This window comes from Trematomus bernacchii, unplaced genomic scaffold (assembly GCF_902827165.1).
Source record: "Trematomus bernacchii unplaced genomic scaffold, fTreBer1.1, whole genome shotgun sequence".
Classification (NCBI taxonomy): domain Eukaryota; kingdom Metazoa; phylum Chordata; class Actinopteri; order Perciformes; family Nototheniidae; genus Trematomus; species Trematomus bernacchii.
This window is the reverse complement of record NW_022987739.1, coordinates 14,576,955-14,599,593: the sequence shown is the minus strand read 5'-3', so window position 1 is coordinate 14,599,593 and position 22,639 is coordinate 14,576,955. Positions and strand designations below refer to the sequence as shown.

The following is a 22,639-nucleotide window of genomic DNA, read 5'->3' as shown; positions in this document are numbered from 1 at the left end:
TTAATGTGACATTCAAGACATAAGACATTCAACTCATACAAAAAATCCTCGAAAAAACTATGTTTTTATAATTACATTACATTAATTTAGCTAACACAACCCACAGTACATTTCCACTATGAGATACCCACAGAATTTCCACCTTATCACTTATGCTGGAATGTTTATATGCAGACTGTGTTACTAATCTCCTATTTTATTAAATGTTTTCTTTTGTAACCTCGACATTCTTTTTGACACAGCTGTCACCTGAGTTGCTATCCTTCCCACTGTCTGCTGCACAGCCCTACAGATTGTTTTGTAACTTTGGCGAAAGAATGTATTTGTGCAAGTTGTTCAGAATAACACAGACAGATACTGACTCCAGTCTGACCTTGTGCTGTCCTACTCCCACCATGCAGGGCTGCCTTTATCTTTCCGTTGAAATGGCTTCATTTGCCTATTGTGTATCTCTTCCTCTCCTAAAGGTACAATACATCATTTATCTCAAGAACAAAATCCACTCCGGTCCAGTGTGGGGCGGTAATGGCGCGACCAGGAAGAGAAACCGTCGAAGAGGCGGAACAGCGGCGGATGTTTTGGAAATCGGCTGGTATTTGGGTAGGTTAACTCTCTCTGCTGTAAATTATACATTATTCTTACTATGAGTATTTTTTAACCACTGAAATACTGTACGCGAACACTTCTGACAGCATTACAACATTAAGCTAGCTGTACTGTAGCGGTGTTGATGCTATTTTCCTCAGCTAGCGTCTGTTAAAGTTAGCTAAAGGTTTATCTTTGGATTTGTGTTGTGTATCTAAAGGTCAGAACAACACGTATTCTATTGTTTTTACTTTAGACATTACTTCAATGTGGATTTGTTTATGTTTGTGTCATTACACAGTGCCCCCAGTTTGGTCCTCATGTAGTCCTCATGTAGTTAACAACTTGTTGGGAGTTTTGAACACTATCGATTTAATAATTTGCAGTCGTAGACGCTGCATTTATCGATTATTAGATTGACCGGAAAATAATCGCTAATTTTGACAATCGATTAATCATTATGTAATTGTTCACGTAATACTGTCAGAAAAAAAGTGTTATCTGTCAGATAATTTACAGATTTGTATCTTCACTTTCAAGTTGTATATTTTCTACTTCTATTTTTTAAATGTTTCTATTTTATAATTGTTTATTTTCTACTCTTTAATTTCTAATTATGTGCAATGCCCTTGTTTGTTATGCTTCTATAACGAAAACATTTCCAAATTTGGGATCAATAAAGTATATCTTATCGATGAGGAACATTAGGGTATTACATTTTTTAGATGTAGCCTACATGTTCTAGAATAAAGCAGTACAAATAAGTAGCAGCGTATTAATTATAAGATAATGGCGGCAATACAATAATTATTATTCACAGCTCAAGACATAGATTGTAAGATTTAGGGGATATTTCCATTTTACTTTCTTAATCACACTTTAGAAAAAGTCTCATTCTGCATTAGTTAAAAATGGCTATTTCACATTTCCAGGTTTTTTATATTGAGAGCAAAAGAAGGAAGAACCTTATTGAAGATCAAAATGCATTGTTGTATTAGGATGAAGCATGAAGCATAGTCACTAAAGAACTTTTACAAATCAATATTTCACAGGAAAATGTCAAAAAAGGCAAAAAAAAGAAGGCGGAGGGGCTTGTCATCGTCAAGTGAAGAAGATGAGAAGGTAAGAAGGAATTCAACAGCCAATATGAAAAAAAATCCTCTTATTACATTTCACAATATCACATAATGTGTAAAAATCATCATTTGGCTATTCCATCAAAAACATTCTGGAATTATTGAAAAATAATAAGACAATTACCAAAATTGTAGCAGATTATTTTTGTTTTACCCATGACAAGCCATTTCCATATTTTAACAATATTGTTTTTGTTGTTTTTAAGGAATCCAAGAAACAAGATCTTACCAAGAATAACAAAAGTAGCAGGGGGAAGCCAGATTTAAAAAATCAGGAGAGGTATGATTCAGATTTTTTTTTTTTTAACAACATATTACTATTGATATTATGTAGCCTATTAATAAACACACGGTTCACTTGAATTAAATATGTGTTAATTATATGTGACTGTGACATTTATTCTGTTCTTCTACATCAAGATTTGAAACAAAACCGGAAAAAAGTGCCTTTCCTTCCGTTAAAGATGTTCCCCAAAGCACTCGCCAGATTAAAAAGCCTGTCTACAGGCTGGCAAAAACACAAGAAAAAGACCAGGAACCTGTTAAAAAAGAAGAAGAAAGAACAAAACAAAAACATGCCTCTCCACCAGACCTTGGGGGAAAATTATCTAGTAAAGCTAAAAATGACATTTCACGGAAAAATAAAACTGTCAGTGGGAGTAAGACTGAGGAAGCAGGACCCTCAAAACACTTGCATACTTCAGGTGCAGTTCCTCAGGGGACAGAGAAGACATCTAAAGGCAGCTTGGATGAGAAGTCTTCCCAGGGGACCCCATCCAAATTAAAAAAGCACCTAATGAGTCCCAGTTTGGTTTGTGCTGAACAGAAAGAACAGGGGAAGAATGAACTGAAGAAGTGCAGGGCCAAGGAACCACCGAGGACTGAAAATGACAGCAAAACTGTCAAGACCAAGGAACCAAGCAATAATTCCTCCGTATCCAAGGATTCTGCGTGGGAGCAGAAGAGTGACGTCTTCAAGAAGATGTGCCATAGGCATGAAGAAAACAAGGCCAAAAAGAGCATGTGGATAGAAGTTAAAACTCCCTCTGCCTCTACAACAACAAAGTCCTCCACTTCAGCCAAGCCCACTACCTCTACCTCTGTTAGTAGCTCAAAGGTGGTGAAAAAAGTCACATTGGGGTCACAAAATCCATCATCTTCTCAGGAACAAGTATATGCAGCCCCACCATTTGTGCCTTTTAAATTTAAGATACCAAAAAAAGTTAAACCAACTCCAGTAGAAAGCACTGTTGAAAAGAAAGAAGCAAAAACTACAAAGAAAGGTCTTGAACCTGTGCCTGAGCTTCCAGAAACTGCAGCATCAAGCAGCAAATCTGAGGAGAAAACTGTTCAGCAAGCTCCCGTCTCTCCAGATGTTACACCTAGTGTTTCATCTGAAGGACAAGATGAAGGCCCACCTTTGGCAGAACAACTTCCAAATACGTTTCATACTGTCCCAGCGCCGTGGTATGACCAGGTAATAAGGAGTTTTTTTTTCTTTTTCGTACTACCTTTTTTTCATTCCGTCAGCTAGGTTATTGTAATACCATCAGTGTGTTGTTATTGCAATGGCTTAAAAATGGCAGATAGAATGTTAGTTGTTTTGTTTATTTTTAAAAATGTGTTTTTCTGTAGATGCAAGTGGTCGAAGAGCTTCATCTTGCTCGCTCTCAGAAGAGATTGGAGGTGAATGTAATGCAAAGCTATGGGGATCTCACCTGTATGGACATAGACCCTCCAGAAGAGGGAGGTGCAGACTGTGAGTTGTATTGATTAATAAGGAAATGCAAAAAATGTTGTACATATATTTTGCAATCATTTTAGGATTATAGAGTAACTGCACAGAATATGGATCAGAATATAACATCACAAAGTCCTCACAACATTTCTGTTGCTTCAAAATAAAGAAAAATTCTGATACATAACTTCAGTCGCTACACGTTTGCTCAAATTGTTTTGGTATGATTTGATTCCTTCTGAACTTTTGAAGATGTCATTATTCATGAAATTTCATTTCCTTTTTGCAGGTAAACAACCTAACCAGCAATACCTCATCCTTGTCTTGGACACCAACATTCTCCTCAGTCACCTGGATTATATCAAAAAGATCAGAATGAACGGCCTTGGAGGTGTTTATAATTGTTTTAATACTGGATGTGTCTTGTAGAATAATTGATATATTTCATATGCTTTATATAATGATATAACATGCTATTATAAAAGTTATCGAGTTAGATTTCACTTACAAGTTTCCAGTTGTAAGCTAAAGATATTCCTCACCAGTCGTTGAACTATTATCAAGCATCCTAACAAGATGTCCCAAAGCAAAATATGTTTGCATCTTCAATAGAAAGAACCAATACATGTTTCTCAGTCCTCAACCTTCTACTTACATATCATCATTTTAAATAACAATGTCATTTGTTAGGGTTAATGAACATCACATCATAGCACAGAAATTGTGTTTTTCCACTGTGTGTTAATACAGAACACAGTTTCCAAGAACGTATGAAGTCCCATTTCCATTTTATTTTAGCTTGCTTCTGTTCATAATGAAATGCACATTTGTTATGACATTTGATTAATCACTGGTTCCCTTTTCTCCCCTTCATGCGCTCTTAGACCTGGGCTACCCGATAGTCCTGATCCCCTGGGTGGTGCTTCAGGAGCTGGACTCCCTCAAACGGGGGAGGGGCCTGTCAGGGTCTGTGGCCCACCTCGCTACTCCTGCCATCTCGTACATTTACAACTGCTTGAAGAGCCGGGCACCTTTCCTGTGGGGTCAGTCTATGCAGCAGGCCAGCGAGAGCAACAGTGAGTGCTGATTTAAGGAAGATATGGGAATGATCAGTGCATTGAAAGTGGAATTAATGTATTACATACAAGTAGGGACTTTACAAGGTCGGTGTGAAAGTTGCTATGTCTCCATAACCTGTTCATGAGCTCATTTCAGATTTATTATGAGTACTTTTGGATTTTATCTTAGAAAAAGCAGGCTAATATAAATGCCAGCATTGGTTACAAAATAATCATAACAGTGAGTGCAGGCAAAACAAAAGCACTTGAGTAAGAGCAGCACATTAGAATAATCTACAACTCCTTGTAGACTGTAAACATTTCTAAATAAACAAGTTCTGTTAGAGCCTGGTCGTTGATTTTTAATTAATTCATTGAGAAAAGCTAAATCAATAAAATGCATTATTTTGTAGTCTTTGTTATCAATGATTTTAATGACTTTTGACTGAACATATGGTCTTCATTTACAGCAATTCTCCACCTTAACGGTACATTATTAATTTACACACACAGCCGCAGAGCTGCCCTGCGTCCCGTCTACCACTAGGTGGCACTATCGCGTAGCTTGTCCTCCAGAATTATTTATACGCTGTGAGATATATACAGTCTATGGCTGTGAGCATCTCAAGGGGAGGTTTCACCCATGCATGAGGTCACCCACTTCTCAGCTGTATATATTATTGATCAGACATACATTTTTCAACGGTGGGATGAAATTCTCTTCGAAAAGGCATGGGATAAAGGAGATTTACAAGAGATATTGTTGACTATTGCTAAGAATTTAGGAGCTTATAAGCTTTTAGTGCCTCTCTTGAAATGCACCTTAAATCTCCATCTTGTGTTCTTCATCTTTGAATCTTCCTCCTTGTCTTTATTTGAAAGAATACTCTTGTACACTGCTTTCAGTGTTGTGAATTAAACAATTCTCCCGTTAAAGACTGTCAGGTTTCTCTCTGTCTTCCTCTTCCTCTCTCTTCCTCTGTTCTTATTGTACCTCCTTGTCCCCAGATGGTCTGAATGCCGAGAATAATGATGATCGGGTGCTGCAGTGCTGCCTGCAATACCAGAGTCTGTACCCAGAGTGTGCTCACATCCTATGCACGTGAGTTCCCCCTCCCCCCCGCCCTATAGTGCTGCTGCTGCAGAGTCTCTGTCCTCTGCAATAATGCACATGCATGTGACTGAGAGTGGGTCCAGCCAGATAGTTCCAGTTGGGGTGAAAGAAAGAGAGGGGCAGACAGAGTATTTGGTGAATAATAAATGTGCTTTAGTTCAGATCTTTTTTTTTTGCACATTGTATTGTTTCACCTTCTTTTTCCATCTGACCTATTTCTCTGAATGCCAATATTTAAAGACACAACATTAATAGAGAAAGGGGGCAGGCATTCAATTAGGCTGCTGTAAAATAGATGTGATGTAATGGTCTTATTGGTGTTGTTTGTGATAACACTGCCATATAGACTTTCCTGGTAAAGAAATACATGTTTTCCCCTTTGTCCTCTCTAGTAATGATAAGAACCTGTGCAGTAAGGCCCTCCTGAGTGGAGTGAAGGCCTTGTGCAAGATTGATCTGGAGGCAGAGGTTGGGGGATCCAAACATGGCTTTCATCCTCCGCAAAATGTCGGCCCTCAGGTCCCATCAGCAATGCAAAACAGGATCTACGCACCAGTCCAGCCACGCATGCAAAGGACAGGACTCCATACTGTAGAGGAGAACGGTGAGCCAGGGATTCATGTGCGCTTCTTGCAGAACAGGAATTACTTGCCATATTCTGTAATGTTGTAATAGTTCAAGCAAAACATCCATACCTTCACTTGCTATGTCTTACCACTTTTTTCCATGCTTTGTTTGCCTCCATTCAGGCGACATATATTTAACAAACAAGTAATTCAATAAAATAAAGAGTGAAATCCTCACCATCACACAGTCAATGGACAGTTAGCATGTGCTCCTGTTCTTTGCTGCTGTACATACATGTATAATCTTGCTCAAGAATAACTGCGGTCCTGCATTATGTTTTATTTCATACATGTTCTCATATACAAACGTTATGTGTGCAATTGATAACAGATAACAAGCGAGGGGATGAGAGGCCAGTGTGGGACCCTAGCAGTGTTTCTGAACTAGAACAGTGTCTGCTCGAGGTGCTGTCAGATGTGTTGGAGGTGGAGATGAAGGCCGCTTTCGAAGACATTTGGCTAGATGTAAGATTGCACTTAGAATTTCACTTGATCTTTTAGCTTATATTGTAATTAACGTGCATTTAAAACATCCAAATCTTATCTGAGGAGATCAAACATGTGTTTTTGGTTTAATCTTCGCATGACTTGGTCATTAGATTTATGTGTTTTTGGAGGAAAATGATCATATCTCCTCCTCGTGCTATATACGTGTCTGGATGTCATTTTGAACAATGCAACATTTTGTATTTTTTCATGTAGATAATGTTTATTGTGTTTTTTTTTTTTATTGTTTCACAGATAGTTTACATAAAACCTCCATGGACTCTTCTAGATGTTCTGAAATGTTTTAAAAAGCACTGGATTGCCGTCTTTGGGAACATTGTCCCACGGAGGAAACAGCAAACTGTTTCAACCCTCATCAACTTTTTCAATTCAGGTATGTAGGTAGAAGAAAGGGAGCAACTACATGTATTTCAGTTTTTCTCAACAGTATTTATAAAAACACATATATATATATATTAATACATTTTACCCCAGTTAAATATTATCATTATTTTGGTTTTTGTTTGGAATCTCTGAATCTCTTAATTGAGAAATGAAACTAAAATACAAATAAAAATGAATATATTGCTCAGTTTAGGAATGAACATAGTAACCTATTCCACATGGTCTGATAAATCAATTCAGTTTTAGAATTGTACCTTATTTTAAGCTGTTTTGCCATGAACTGTGATTTAAAATATGGCTTAGATAATGCTGAGTCACTCATCTCAAAATCTGTTAAAACAAATGTATTAAGCATTTTTCTCTGTTGCTAGTCATACTATGTAGCTGAAAACATTCTAGGATTTTAATCTTCATTTAGAGGTTTGCAATGGATTTAAAAATAACTTAAGGTGTTATGTAAGACACAAGTGCACAAACGTTCACATCTGCTGAAGCAACAAGGCAAAGCTCCCAGTGGTCTCTAAATGCAAAGATACCTCACTGTGTTAATGCACTGTCACAGTTTCGAGACTGTAAGCGTAGCCTTTTTTTTTTGTCTTCTCTGGACAGTGAGTTTAAATACTGAGTCATCCCCCAGATAAAACGCTTACTCCACTGTTGTATGATGTGGTGTGCCCTGCACTGCGCTACAGCCCTACAGAACTACATGCAGAATCAGGTCATCGGCTAAAACAGGACACTCAAATGTGTGTCAAAAAGATGCTGAGCTGTCCACTGCAGCCCTGCTGTCTCTGGATCTCATTACTGGATCTAATAACATCACATGTAATCGCGTGTGTGTGTGTGTTTGTGTATGTGTGTGTCTAAATCTCCCCGTCCACCTGTTTGAGTTTGAACTGTGGCCCAATTATTTTGAAGGCTTCCGAGAATGTTTATATGGAAAACAATGGAGTTTTGCCCTTGCTCTCTGTATCCCTGGTACGCTGACATTATTCAGGATTTCTTGGTACCACGCAGCTTGGCTCTGTTCCAAGACTGTGACAGAAGGGCGAGGAGGAGGAGGAGGAAAGGCGGAAGAAAGGAGCAGGGAGAGAGGGAGGGAGGGGTAAACCATATGTGAGGCTAAGAACGAATCTCAGAGTGGAAAAGTACTGCATGTGATTTAGTTTTGTCTTTGCTGTTCTCCCTTGAGCAGACTGTTAGTGTGTTTGTAGTCAGTCTTAAAGGTCCCCTATTATACTGTTTTTCCTCAATATATTATAGGTCTCAGATATATTCAAAACATGTCTCTGAAGTGTTTGTCTCCAAATACCAAACAGATCATGCATTGTAGCATCCCATAAACCCCTCTGATTCAGTCCTGTTTCAAAAGTGCTGATTCTCTGTCTGTTACTTTAGATGAAAATAAGGAGCGACTCCCCACGCCCCTCTGAGAGATATTTGGTTAAAAAGAACACTATGGTGCTCTAGGAGGAGATGCAGGTGATAAGGTGGGGGGGGGGGGGGGGGTTACCTTGGTTGGTTATTTGCTAATGGTTACACAAGCCAAAAAAACATTATGACATCATAAAGTGGCCCAAATCTGATCTGCTCATTTTCAGACAGGTTTTTATATAAATGGATCAGGACAAAAAGTAAGAGAATCTTTTTTCCTGAAACTTTCAGAAGCTCTTTACACAGTAAATGTTTATGTTTATGTATAAAAGACATGAAAAAGTGGATTTTGCACAATAGGTGACCTTTAACACATCTTTTACAACCGCCTAAAAAGGGACAAAGCTTTATGGGTAGTTTTAAATTAGCTCAAAGGTATGTTAAGTCGGGGCTAGAGACCGGTGTCACCTATCATAGGGTTCAGTAGATTAAAATGACGCAGCCTGATTCCACTACAAAGTAATGGGTCGGAAAATCATTTAACATAAGTTGTGCACTACTATAGAAATGCTCAACCAACTTCTGGCCCTTTGTTTTGATAGTCATTCTGAATCTGTTATGTCTCATAGCATTTTGGATCACAATTGGACAAACACACATGCTCACAGTAACCTTGACCAATAATAGAACATTCACAATTTCATAGATGATTAATCATGAAGATTAGACATTTGTCATGCAGAAATTGCATAACATTACATCTCCTTGGTTTGGAGAAACTGGAATGGAACATTTTCTACTATTCTTTGATGTTTTTTAGAGCACACAATTAATCTAGGAACTAATCAGCACATGAATCAATAATAAAATCAATCAATAGTTGCAGCCCTGTTCTGTTTTTGTCCACAATGTTTCTTTGCCTGGCTCTTTTGTTTCCCACACACAGACACACAAAACCTACTTGCCCCTTTTGCCTAGGTGTACCTGTTGAAAAACGGCAACTGAATGTATGTGTCCCTTTTATTTGATGGTGCATATGTGCTCATATCTTCCTGTCCTGTGTCTGCTCAGGTGGCACATCGCACTGTAGAGATGCATCAGCACTCCTCCGAGATGCTAAGGAGCTTGTGAAAGCATTTGGGAAAAGGTCAAGACGCGTTTCCGGTGCCATCTCCAGAATGGACAACATTTTCAATAAGCGACAACCACAGGTAAACTAGGAGCTAATTTGGAGTTGAAATGTTCCTATTGCAATCACAGCTCAAACATATTCCACTTCTTATCTGTCCAAAGGGTGTGCCACTATTCTACGACTGCAATCTCTGAATTGTGTTTGATGTTGTGGTGTTTTGGAAAGCACAGAAATACAAAAAAGATATGATACTGTGTTTTGTGTTTATACCATAGGCTTATACCTTATAGCATAAATATATTATATATCATACGCAGGTTTTTACACACTGTTGGATTTTATAGCTTTATCATCTTTGTCTGTGTGTGCAGTGGGAATCTCCTGCCATCGATGTTGTCATGAATGAAGATGATGAGTATCATAATGATGAAGAAGAAGAAGCGGAACAACCCACGCCTGCTCCTTTCTCGCACCAGGAAGTGTGGGCCCTGTTTGAACACCTCTGGTCTTATGTGTTTCAGATGAGGTGGGTGTAACAGGGATTAGGGATGTTTATACTGCAGAGAACATTTGAGGATTATTTGATTTCACAGATTTTCTTCCACAAAATGCCTTCATTTCGTTTAAGCAGCAAACACTTCATGTTATTTTCAAGTGTTGTTTTCTGCTGCAAGACGAATCATTCTGTACAGCGATCGATGTCTCTTGCAAAAAAAGAAAAACACTTTAGAAGGTTTGTTTTGATAAAGCTATTGTTTTTTATTCCATTCAACTAACCCCTGAGGTCATTTTATTCTGTCATGTTTCAGCTTGGAAGTGTTCAAAGCTCTGGGCTTTGACCCTAACTCCATGCAGAGCGCTCAGCCGGGGGGGGGTCCTGCGCCACCACAGGACGCCGTGGACTGTCTGCACAATCTGTGCTGCATAGTCTCACAGCTGCTCCAGATCTTCAGCAGGTATCTCAGCCCACTGTTTTGTTTCATTCTCACTACTCTTACAGCGTAGTTTCCATTCAGTAGTGATTTTTGGTCTAAAAAGCTCGTAACACTGCACACCATTTGCCCAGTGAAGTTAGCAAATGGCTGGTGAACATAGTAAAGCATAAGCCGCCAAACAACACATATTCCCTCAGGACAGACCCAAAAGAGACATAAAGGAGGGAAGACTTTCATTCAACCATTGACCATAAACTCTTAATTAATGAACAATAATGTTACTGAATGTTGTCTCAAGTTCAGCATATTAATTCAGAAAGTGATGATATGTCAGTGACCCTCCTCTACTATTGTGTCATTCTGTTTTCATCGTCAATGCAAGTCCCTCTAAGAAGCCCCTTCACCTGTCCTTAACCAGCCTCCACCTCCCTCTCTCTCTCTCTCTCTCTGTGTGTGTGTGTGTGTGTGTGTGTGTGTGTGTGTGTGTGTGTGTGTGTGTGTGTGTGTGTGTGTGTGTGTGTGTGTGTGTGTGTGTGTGTGTGTGTGTGTGTGTGTGTGTGTGTGTGGTGTGTGTGTGTGTGTGTGTGTGTGTGTGTGTGTGTGTGTGTGTGTGTGTGTGTGTGTGTGTGTGTGTGTGTGTGTGTGTGTGTGTGTGTGTGTGTGTGTGTGTGTGTGTGTGTGTGTGTGTGTGTGTGTTTTGCTCTCAGCCCTCAGGCCCTATTTGGCATGTAGTGTTAATCTGCTTGACCTTGTAGCTTTGCCTTATCACCTTTCCTGTGACGTTAAAGACGGCTCTACCCTGCAACACTGTTAAGTTTCTCGCCGTGCCTTCAAGAAGAAAAATGCTCACAATAATGCATAAGATTTATTTACCTCCTTTAGGCTTTCCCATCTGAAATATACTGGCTCACATTGCACACATATTGGCACGTTATCCACCATTCACTATTGGTAGTGGCAAAAAGCTGAGTGGATCTTTGCGTGAAGGCAATGAGGAATGTCCACCATAAAGAATTGACACCATTGTGAAATAACATGTCACAAGAGCATTTTTTATTGGATTTGTGTCCTTCTTCTTTGGAAATATCATCAATCATCATAAATATAATCTTTCAAGCTGACATCAGTTGCGTGCAGTCAACCTGTTCTCCCAGTTGGTGATGATTTGCACTGTCGTCACCACAGAACTCTTCACATTAACGCAACTTCTTTAGAAAGCTAGCTAGACGAAGAACATTTCGTAACCCAGGTCTTTCCAATTGATGTGTCCTGTTCCTTTGTTTCCACTCTAACACACACGCACAAAATAACCCAACATCACACGATTACAGAGGCCAGTGAGGTGTCAGTATATTATTTATTTCTTTGCTGGGATTCACCGTGACATTTGGATCTCTTTGAGGGGAAGGGTACACACTCCTCTCATCAAAAGGGCAACATGCCTGTTGTTCCCTCTGTTTCATTCAACCTCAAACTCTGTAGGTCTAGAAAAACCAGTATACCTTGAAATAACCAGTATATAAAATGTTGTTTTGATTAGTTGCCATCTTACTGAAAAACTGCAATGGAGTTTCACATATTTAGTTTAAGCAAGACTTTGCAGAACCTAAACAACCAACTATAAATAGCCATACAAATTTGAACAACAAGGCAAGGGTGATTTTATATTGTTATCTATGTGGGGATGGGAGAAGGAAATACAAATGATGCAATGTTTTCTCAGCTGAGTATAGCTATAAAACAGCCCTCTCAGATCATAACCCATTAAACACCTAAGTATGTGTCCAAAGTGCACTTTATTACCACTTAAAAAATCCAGGCCTCTGAAGATCCACTGGTTATTGTGATTGGCAGTATATGAAGACAGTAGGTACTTCATTATCAGATGTTGTCTCATACCTGGAATTGATACACTATGTTTTGAATTTATGGCAGGTAGGCTACTTAGTATATGTGTTAGGCCGGGTGTCAAAAGATGTTTATCTATCATTTCCTGTAGACGATGTCACAGCTGTAGCTTCTTAAGAAGGTCTTTGTCAATTTAAAGTTATACTTGACCCGCAAAATTGCTATTTGTATGTCAATTGACATGTTATCTTGACTTCACAGTAAACGAATAATCAAAACATAGAAAATATTCTTAATAAATGCAAGAAAATGAGGGCAGCATTTAAAGTCTCATTTTGGATTTTGCTGCACTGGTGGTGTGAGAGTCTGTAAAGAAACGTTTTGATATCGCTTTGCTGTTTTTTATTTACACAATTCATCAATCATTTGTGTCCATTTGTTTGAGTAGTCGTTCAATATGGAGAGGGTATTGATATATTATTGTTATTTTATTGGTGAAATGTTATTTAATGAGTCCAAAGAGGAGCAGTATCCTCAAAACACTGGTTGTACTGATAATACTTTACACATGTAGCTTTAATTGTGCAGACCCTGTCATACTGACACTGAGACCCTAAGAGCACAAGCAGGACCTGATGAAGGTGCTGTTCACTCTGCCCAAATAAACCTTTAACAAGTTTTCCCACAGCTTCGTTTAAAAGCAGATTTGTTTTCAGATTTAGCTTTTCTCTCAAATTGTGGGTTTGCTTTTAAGAATTGTTGTTTGGGTTCAAATACTGTAGTTCAACCTGAAAGTTGTTTATGTATTTGTAAATAGACTGGGTCGATGTGAAGCAGATATGGTTATTCATATATGAATAAATACTACACGGGTCAATTTGATTCCCATGTTCTTCTGCGGGAAAATATATATTAATTTTGGTGTTGTTGGTTACATTAGAGCATGAATAATGGATATAAAACACAAAAACATTACGCCTACCCAATGCACACTCATTAAACATAGCAGTAATGTCATATTTCTTGAAATAACGGAATGTTGTAGAATAAGCTTTCAAGTAAAACGCTCATTGGGTCTCTATCTGCACATGCATGTGTGTGAATGTGTGTGTGTTTGTGTGTGTGTGTGTGTATGTATGTGTTGGGCTTCTCAAGTACAGTTGCCTAGGAGACGGCCGGACTCATTTTCACGTGTTTGAGCAGAGCTGTGACTCATTTTTTACAGGCAATCTCTGGTTGTCTCCGTCTCACTCATTTTTCTCATTCTGCTGACACCAGATATATATAATGTATGTCTCTGCTCAAAGGATCATTCTCTAGTCTTCATATCCCTTCATTTACTGCCATTACTTGGTCTCTTTTTCTCTATTACTTTTTTAATATATTAGCGAAGTGGTGTGTGTTTGTGTGTGAGCATTTCGATGAGTCGCAATGGTGAAGGATGGATGAGAAAAGTGCTGTGTATTCATTTTGTTACCTGCTCTCAATGTGTTCAGACTATATGTGTGCCAAAATATGATATCTAAATGTAAAAAGAGCATCATGTATAAATGCTTTATGACCGTCTTGACTTAAACACTTTCTTAAGAAATGGTTAAATCTGTAGGAAAGGGTAGCAGGGGAGAAGACATTTAAAAAAACCACATGATATCTTTAAAGGCATTTAAAAAAACAAATGGTTTGATTAGTTCAGATGAACTGAATCAGAATTTCTGATAAAGTGCTGCACCAATGTTAAGAATAAAGACGTTTTTTTCAGACATGGAAGAAAGGTCCTCTTTAAAGTGTGTGTTTCTGTTTTTCTCCAGTGTCCTGTCATCAGCCCCGCGGTTAGAGGAAGTCCAGACGCTGCTCAGCATCCTTCACTCTAATAAGGTTGGTGACATTTCACAGTTATTGGCATGTAATCAGATCGGTGCCATTAATTCAACTCATTTGCCCTTTCTCTGCAGCAGCAATGCTCTTTGTCATGTTGAACTGTTCATATTTAGATCTGCCTTCATGCATTGTGTTTCAGATTGTTAACTTGGACTCCAGATTGACAGCCAAAGACTTCCTGGACTGTCTCGTACAACAAGACAACAGGTAGCGCACACACACGCATTCTCACTAATTACTCTGATACATAAGGTCTTTCAAATGTTTCACAGATACAACATCTCAAATCCATATGTTTTGGATGATAAGCGTATTAAACTAATGAAAAAGATGCTATCCCGCCGTGATGTGACATGTGCGAATAATGTAGCAACAACTTTCTTTAATTGCATAATCAAACAATCTCATGTTCCCTGAGTATGTCTTTGTTGAAGCATGACCGGGCATGTCCGTGTCTCTCATAGATATCCCCAGCAGAGCTCTCACAAAAACAGTTGCCATGTTAACAATTCAAAACAATTGTGACACTGGTTATAAACAAAGATATGTGTACTTGTGTAATGGGACTGGTTTAGTTGCCTGGATCACAAATTATTTGTATTAGTTATTAGAATATAATCCTGAATTAACGTTTCCTTTTCAAGGGACAGTGTAAACTAGAATGAAATGTTAAGTAACCAGTAGACTTCATTTCAACTGTGGAGATTAAACAGTATTTGGACTGCTCCTGAATGGACTCTCATAAAACTCTAATTAAGTATTGATATATTATATATATATATATATATATATATATATATATTATACCGAGCATATACAGGATCACAGCTGGAGTTTGTTACGTATCATCTGTGGCCTACATTTTATTATGTTTATGTAATCATTTATAAGTTTATTTTGGAGTGAGGTATCTGTATGCAGCTTGAGATAAAGAAGCACTGTCAGAATGTAGGACTCCAGACTGACCTCTGCACTTTCTTTTACTCGCTCCTGTCACACAGACTTTACTTTAACGCTTTCTCTAAGATTATTATTAGCGCTGTCTAAATAGAACACATATATAACCATACAAATACACAGTTAACCTACTTATCCTGCTTATCCTTGGCAGCTTTTTTCTGCTTGTTGCTCGTAATATGACATGATTTAACATGCATGCATACTTTGCTTCAGCTGCAGTCGATGTTTCATATTACATTTAATAATTATATTTGAATAATCTCTTAATAGTTATGATGTCATTGTATTTGACTCAAAATGTTAATATCTCGGTTAAATGACACACATTTTTTGAGACTTTATAGTCCTAACAAACAAGCAATTATTCGAAACAAATGCACAGATTAATTAATAATACAAAAGTTAGTTTCAACTCTAATTACATAAGAATATTGTGTTAAGAAGCTACATACAAATTCAGTAACATAATGCCCGCGTACATTAATCAGTATATCACGCCACTCCAGGTCCCTCATGACATGCATCTGCTTGTATGAACTCAGCTGCTTCCATGGAAACAGGGACCAGTTCCATGTTATCAACAGATTATCCGTTTCCGGCCATTATGTGTCATCTCTTAATGCCGCCGTCTCACTGTCAGAAGCTGTTCCTCATGATTTCATAACCCCTATGCTATAAATACTTAACATACATAACTATGGGTCACTTGACAGAGATAACTCTGAATTAGCACTTGGTTGTTGTCTTGATAATGCTTATGGTATTAACATAACAAACAATGATCATAGGATAACTAAAAGTATATTTGACTGCATTTCAAAGAGGAACTTTCTGGCGTAGAATAGTGGTTTGAAACCATGATCAAAATGAAGGTGTATTCAAAGAAAACATCTGCTGTGTCACTTGGTGGAAGAGCTTTGCAGGTGCTCTCCGGTCACGTCATACAGCTTTTGTAACAACAGGTCACCGCTGACAGATACAGTTAAGCTGGATGTGTTGTGATTGTAAATATTTCATTTGGTACACTCACTGTGAAGTGATGTAGACCTTTACTTAGTGAACGCATTATCTGGGGTGTTAAATATTTGATTTTGATGCTCAGTGCGGTGGTTTGATGTCATCTGTTATATAAAGCCTGAGGGAGGCCAGGAGCACGCTCACTGCAGGCAGCTCTCAGAACAAGTGGGCCTCAAACGCACACAATAATGTAATAATGTCTGATTTAAAAAGAAATCTTCTGTGTTTCCTCTGTTGGCTTTAAAAAAAGAATCAAAAAGTAATCACGATAGATACTTTAAAAAACTACTAGCATAGAAACACCACCCGTTCAGTAATTGTTAAAGGACATAGACACTTCTCACATTCTTGATGAAAGTCTGACTGAAAATGAACTGGGAATGGATACTTATATTTATGTGCATGTTCCTTGCAATTCTTGAGCAATAGACAGCCTAAAGCTTATTTTCTCCATCATCTTGTTACCATTAACATGTGGAAACAAACATTTCTGACAGTTAGGAGTCTGTCATTGTGTCTTTTACTGTGATTTAAATGGGTTGGAAAAGCTGATGTCCCCAAAAGCTGATGTGTTTACAAGAAGGATATATTTTATGGTTTTCGCCTATAAATTATTTGCAACACAGTTGAGCCAGACATGCATGAACTTGTGTGTTTACATACGCCCTTTTCCAAGTGCCATCTCAATATTACAGATTTTATAGAGCAGGTGGGAATGTAACCAAACAAAACAAATGTGCTCATTCAGCCTTCTGCTATATACCTAAGGTCCAGTACATATTTGATTATATGTAGCTTAACTCTCCTTTTACCTGTTGGTGGTGTTTCTGTTATGCTGCTTTGGTACACATGGGTTCTTTTCACACGTGGATGTGTCATCAGGGCCACTTTTATAATGGTTTACGTTGTATGTGTTTGAAGGCCAGTTTGCGTGTTACCATCAGTCAGATCACAACCTTCACTACCTTTACCTTATCCGTTATGATCATTATCTTGTGTCAAAATATTAGTTATAAAACGGACAAGTCGAATCAAGCAATCTGATTGGTTCTTAGCCGTGATATAATGAGCGTATATCACGGGTAGAATTGTAGTTACTTTTCACAAGTCATGTATCCCGTATGTATGAGAAAAGCTACAACCGTTACAACTGTTACATTACGTCCGTTACGAAACTAACTAACTAACAAAGCTTAAGATGGAAACATTCAAGGTTAACTTCGACCTCCGGGGGGGGCCTTACTATGGAGGAGTGGATTGAGGATTATTATTATATTCTCTATTATGTTGCTGAACTATTCAACTTTTCTGTTATACTAATGCTACGCCAAGGCCTTCCCCAGTCTTTGTTGTTCTGCCGTTTTATAAGCAAACCCAGGGCCACCTTGCTACCATTAACTGGCATTCCTACATAAGCCTTTCTGTAGGACTGAGTCACTCTCGAAAAGGGCAACGTTTTGCTTTCAATGGCAAGTCAAATGAATAAAAAAAAACAGGTTTGGCTTTATGTATACCCGATTATTAAAGTGTGAACAAATATTTTAAACTGAGAGCCTTCACAGCACAGTTGGTGCACAGTGAAAGATATAAAGACAATATTACCAGTATGAAGAAAAAGAGTGTGACAAAAAATACTAAAATTACAGCATATATTTTCCGATTGATATACATTATACATATTCTGTATCTGTCTTGTTGTTATTTTTCTTTCGATTTTGAACAGTAGCTCCCTGTTAGTATCAGGACAGCAGAAAGGCTACATCTCTTTTGTCGTAGAAAGTTTAATCACACCTGTTTCAACTGCGCCCTGATCCTTCAAATAAAAAAAAAGTTTAAGTATATATTATTACTTCAAATGGTAATAATGTACTTGCAGGATTCTTGATGTTCTGAATCGACCACCTCATTGTTGATTGCACCTATTGTGAGTCACTTTGGATACATGTAATTTAACGTGGATTGTGGATACCAAAATGTGTTCCCATGGAGATGATCCATGTGTCCATAGCAGCATGACGTGATTGGCTGAGGGTGAACAGGGATCAGTTACATCACCTAATGCATCATGTGGTTCTATACAAAATTCCGTGTGAATCGTTATGGTCTCCAGGGGATATAAATTAATAACCTGTGAAACACATACAGTAAAGGCTGTTATGAAACAAGCAGGAGCAGCGCAGCTCTGTGTATACATTAATGATCTGGGTCAGTGACTCTGTGCACAGTTTGTGTGCGTCACTGACTTTTGTGTGACTGCGTTGAGAGATCCTCCCTCCAAAAAGCTCCATGCTCTTTGTCACTCATGAATCCGTAGCTGAAGCAAAGTAAACACATCTAACGGAAACCGTTCACACAGTAATCATTTCCATGGAGCATGCTGGAATGTAAAATCTGATTATTCAGTGACAGAGTGTCCGAATCCCGGCAAGAGTGAAGAGTCGCTTACACAACCTGCACTATCCGCAGGTTATGAAAACACACAGCTGCGCCATTGGATGAAGGAGGAGAACTGGATGGATGTAGGGAGAAAACAGGAGGCGTAAACAGCCGGCAAATACTGCTCTTTCTTTCCTCTTCTCTCCACTCTGTAGTTATATAATGGTCCAATGGAAACAAAGCAGAGGATGAAACAAACAAGCAACAAGCTCCCCCAGTGTCTTCGCTGCTAGGCAGCCGTTGCCAAGGCTCTCGTAGCGAATTTGTGTTTGTGCTCACGATGAAGACTTGTTGTTGTGTTAAGATTGTGCATTTGTAACTATATGGTTATATATATATGTTGTTGTTACTAGAAAAATGTAATTCACTGGGAAAAGTGTGTCAATAGCTGTCATTGAGCTGCAGGATGTGTGGAAGCTGCAGCCGACACAGAAGCTCTTCTGTTTGTTTCTGGACATTCTGTGCCCAACATGGTCAGCAAATACAAAGTGTACCAAGCAAGATGTCTGCGTGGAGTCACCCAGGTTCATCCAGATAATACCAAGGGAAATTCTGCAATCTTTCACTGGAATATTTATTTTTTGAAGCCTAAAAGGTTTTCCTGCCTTTACCAATGGATACAATAAACACTTAACTAAAACCAGGGTGTATAAACCCAGCTAATGGACTTTGTCTTTTTCTAAGACACCAAATAGAGGAGCAAACGCATACAAGTCAGGATTTAGAAGTAATCAGAAACGCATTTTTCACGACAACAATGAACAATTCCCAAACAGAGAGGATTGGTGGTAATAAACATGTATGACTGAGTAAGAAACATTAACAGTTTTTGGATTAGAATATAAGATAAGATAGAACTTTATTGATCCCAATTTGGGAGATGTTTGTGTTGCAGCAGCATAAAAGACATGGCATTGTACAATACAAATTTAAAGACAAGAAATAAACAAGAAAGTAGAAAATATACATGTTGAATTTACAAATTAACAATAACAAGATATATAGCAAGGTGTTATATTTACACAAGTATGTGACGGATGGAATATGAAATATTAGACTGAATATATAAATGTAAAATGTACAGTGAATAGGAAAACTATGGAGCACAGAGTTCTCTTCCAGCCAGAGGTGATTATTGAAATATTGCTTAGGGTTAGGGTTACGTTCAGGGTTAGGGTTAGGGTTGGATAGATTGTAGATTGGTGCATGAAAGCAGGGGACATCAGCTTTCCCAACCCATTTAAATCACAGCAAAAGACACAAATACAGACTCCTAATGTTGGCCGAAATATTTTTGTTCACATGTTAATCGTAACAAGATGATGGAGAAAATAAGCTCCATTGGTCAAAGGCTGTCCAAGCACACTCTCCTGTGTTTGTATCTAATGTGTCTGTGTTTCCAGGGAGAAGCTCAGTATCGGAGGGAACCAGTTATTGGGGGTCAAAGAGGTCCTGGATCGCTGTGTTGGGGTCACCTGTCAACACATCAACTTCAACACATCTCGGGCCTGATGATTCAGAATTAGAGAGTCTGCACGTCAGCCAATCAGATGCACTAAATAAACTGATATCCTTTACTTGAAGTGAAAACTGTCAATTGCAGAGGTGTCTGCTCATACTCTGGATACTGAAGCCGTTTACCTTTTTTTATTTTCCGTTAAAATGTATAAAATGTTTCTTATGATATTCTGCTTCACACAAAGGGATGGATGTCTATGGATTTTCTCCTTATTTCTTAAGGGTGACACCTTTTGTTAAAGAGAGTATTTTTCTGACAGTTTTCAGAGGTCAACTATCAAGTGTTGCTTTCAATGTTCTCCAAGATTCCTTCAGCTACTTTACATATCGTTTTCATATTACCTGCCAAATTACAGTTGAGCAATCCTGTCTCATGATTTCATCTTGCTTTTATTGTTAGAAGTGATCAGTTTGTAACCAATCACAGCCCTGGCATTAGTTGTTATACAAACATTTGATTGCAGTTTGTTACATAGTTCACAAACATAGAGCTGGGTATTTTTGCATCATATGAAGGTATGATGATGCAAATTTCTGAAGTTCTAGGTTTACCCCACGGCCACTGTGAAAACTTATTTGATATATTTGACCGTAGTTAATTTTAATATCTTTTCACTTTTTTTAAACACAGACATAATTATCAGTTGGTTCATATTATTTATGATTCTTAAACGTCAACAAAAGCTTTAGTTCACTGGTCCTAAAGTAATAGTACGACATTAAGGTAAATATGAGGAGATGCAAACCTCATTCAATATTAAGCTAGGCCTAGATAAACTTAGCTTAGCATAAAGACTGGAGGCAGGGAGAAGCATCTCTCCTAGCTCTGTTCAAAGGAAACACATTCAGCCCACCAGTTCTCAACACTTAACATCTTGATTGTTTTATTCGCACACAAAGTAGATTGTAAAGTTCAGTGTCCTCCTGTTTCACTGAAGAAATAATTGTCACAAACCATGCTTTAGACTTAATGCAACCAACTGCAAATTATACAGTAGCTTAGAGATAAAACAAAGGTTTCAAACCATATTGTTATATAACCTTAAGTTGTTTACTGCCTGAGCTTTTTCCTCAAATCATGACTCTTTAAGGCCAAGCAATGATCTAGTAAAAAGCTGAAACAAAGTGGCAATTTATTTATTTTATATTTTTCTACTGAAGCTATCAGAGAGGTTGTCATTTAAGATGGGAGTCTACTTTGAAAACCAATGAGTGTTCAGCTTCCGAAGGTTTTTGGTTGATTTTTAAGTAGAAATGTAAATAATTTGAGAACAGAAAATATATTTTATGTAAAAGAGTTAAATGTTTACAACAAATAAATGTTTTGGCATTGTCTTTTTTCTCAAATGTATTGCTTTCATCAATCAATCGTGGTGCTTCCTGCAGTCCTCAGTGAGTAGAGGCTCACCTGAGTGTGAGTGCATGTGTGTGTAATGTAGTGGATCAGGTCGCAGGTGACAGTCTGAGATTACACCTGCTGCTGCTGTGACACACACACACACACACACACGAAAAAGTTACAGGTGCCAATGAAGTCATGAGCTTCCTGTCTCGTTATCTCAAAGTAGAGTTGGACTATGCAGACACGCTGTATTTGAACATACTGTTCAGTAAAGTTGGACTCTGACCTTTAATTGTTTCCTGCGTCATAGGTATATTTACTGTCCAAAAAAACAACAATCCTTTATAAAGGGTGCATTGAATTTTCAATGTCCTCTTTATTAGTTTCTAAATATAATCCATATTCATGCCAGCGCAGCCAGCCTGTGACAAACGATATATATATATAATTTATTGATCCCAATTTGGGAAATTATTTTGTTACAGAAGCAGCAGTGTTAAATACACATTAAAATACAAATACTTAAAAAGTGGAATAGAGAAATAACAATTAGAAATAAGATGAAAATGATTATATCAAATATAAACAATATAAATATTCTGGATAACTAAAATGTTCTAAAAAAAAGTCAAAAATACTGCAGTAGCAGGAATATAGGCTTATACATGTAATTTGTAATTAACCTTTTCTCTCTTTAGAAACTGTTTATCTGCCATGAAACCCACATTTTCATCTCCTCTGGATTATTTAGTTATTGTTGAGGTGTTTCTGTGCTGGTTGTAAATATGAGTAATGAACAGGAAGCTCATTACATTAATCCTTTTTGAGCTTTATAAATGCATGGAATACTGCATTTACATTCGTAGTTGCCTTTACAATAAACTATGCCCTCGCTTTTGTTACTTTTGCCACTTCTGTTTCAAACCGCGAGGAAGCCTTGTTGCTTCTTAGAGTACAGACTCAGTGTCTGAGTTTAAGCCTCTGCTTCCGGTAGCACATGGCCCATCTGCTGCCTCCCCCTCCCAATGACTGAGGTGTATCAGCAGAGATT

General features: G+C 38.0%; 1 protein-coding gene across 2 annotated transcripts; it reads left to right on the top strand.

Moving 5' to 3' along the window:
- Nucleotides 1-565: 565 nt before the first annotated feature.
- On the top strand, nt 566-21,566 carry swt1 (SWT1 RNA endoribonuclease homolog). 2 transcript variants are annotated; one of them, XM_034147656.1, is made up of 17 exons: nt 566-600; nt 1,638-1,707; nt 1,928-2,001; nt 2,142-3,198; nt 3,357-3,480; nt 3,749-3,850; nt 4,344-4,535; nt 5,526-5,619; nt 6,024-6,235; nt 6,589-6,722; nt 6,999-7,137; nt 9,594-9,733; nt 10,026-10,180; nt 10,464-10,610; nt 14,246-14,312; nt 14,455-14,522; nt 20,132-21,566. In XM_034147656.1, the coding sequence occupies exons 2-17, from the start codon at nt 1,642-1,644 to the stop codon at nt 20,238-20,240; spliced, it is 2,880 nt and encodes a 959-aa protein (XP_034003547.1). In that variant the 5' UTR covers nt 566-600; nt 1,638-1,641; the 3' UTR covers nt 20,241-21,566. The 2 variants fall into 2 exon arrangements, with proteins under 2 accessions (XP_034003547.1, XP_034003548.1); XM_034147657.1 differs by lacking the exon at nt 566-600 and adding an exon at nt 651-805.
- The last annotated feature ends 1,073 nt before the right edge of the window (nt 21,567-22,639 follow it).

Excerpts from the sequence above, each read along its gene's own strand:
- swt1 (XM_034147656.1), top strand. The coding sequence starts at position 1,642 with ATGTCAAAAAAGGCAAAAAAAAGAAGGCGGAGGGGCTTGTCATCGTCA. Across the intron at positions 5,620-6,023 it reads TGTGCTCACATCCTATGCAC|TAATGATAAGAACCTGTGCA; the intron begins GTGAGTTCCCCC and ends TGTCCTCTCTAG. Across the intron at positions 14,523-20,131 it reads CTCGTACAACAAGACAACAG|GGAGAAGCTCAGTATCGGAG; the intron begins GTAGCGCACACA and ends CTGTGTTTCCAG.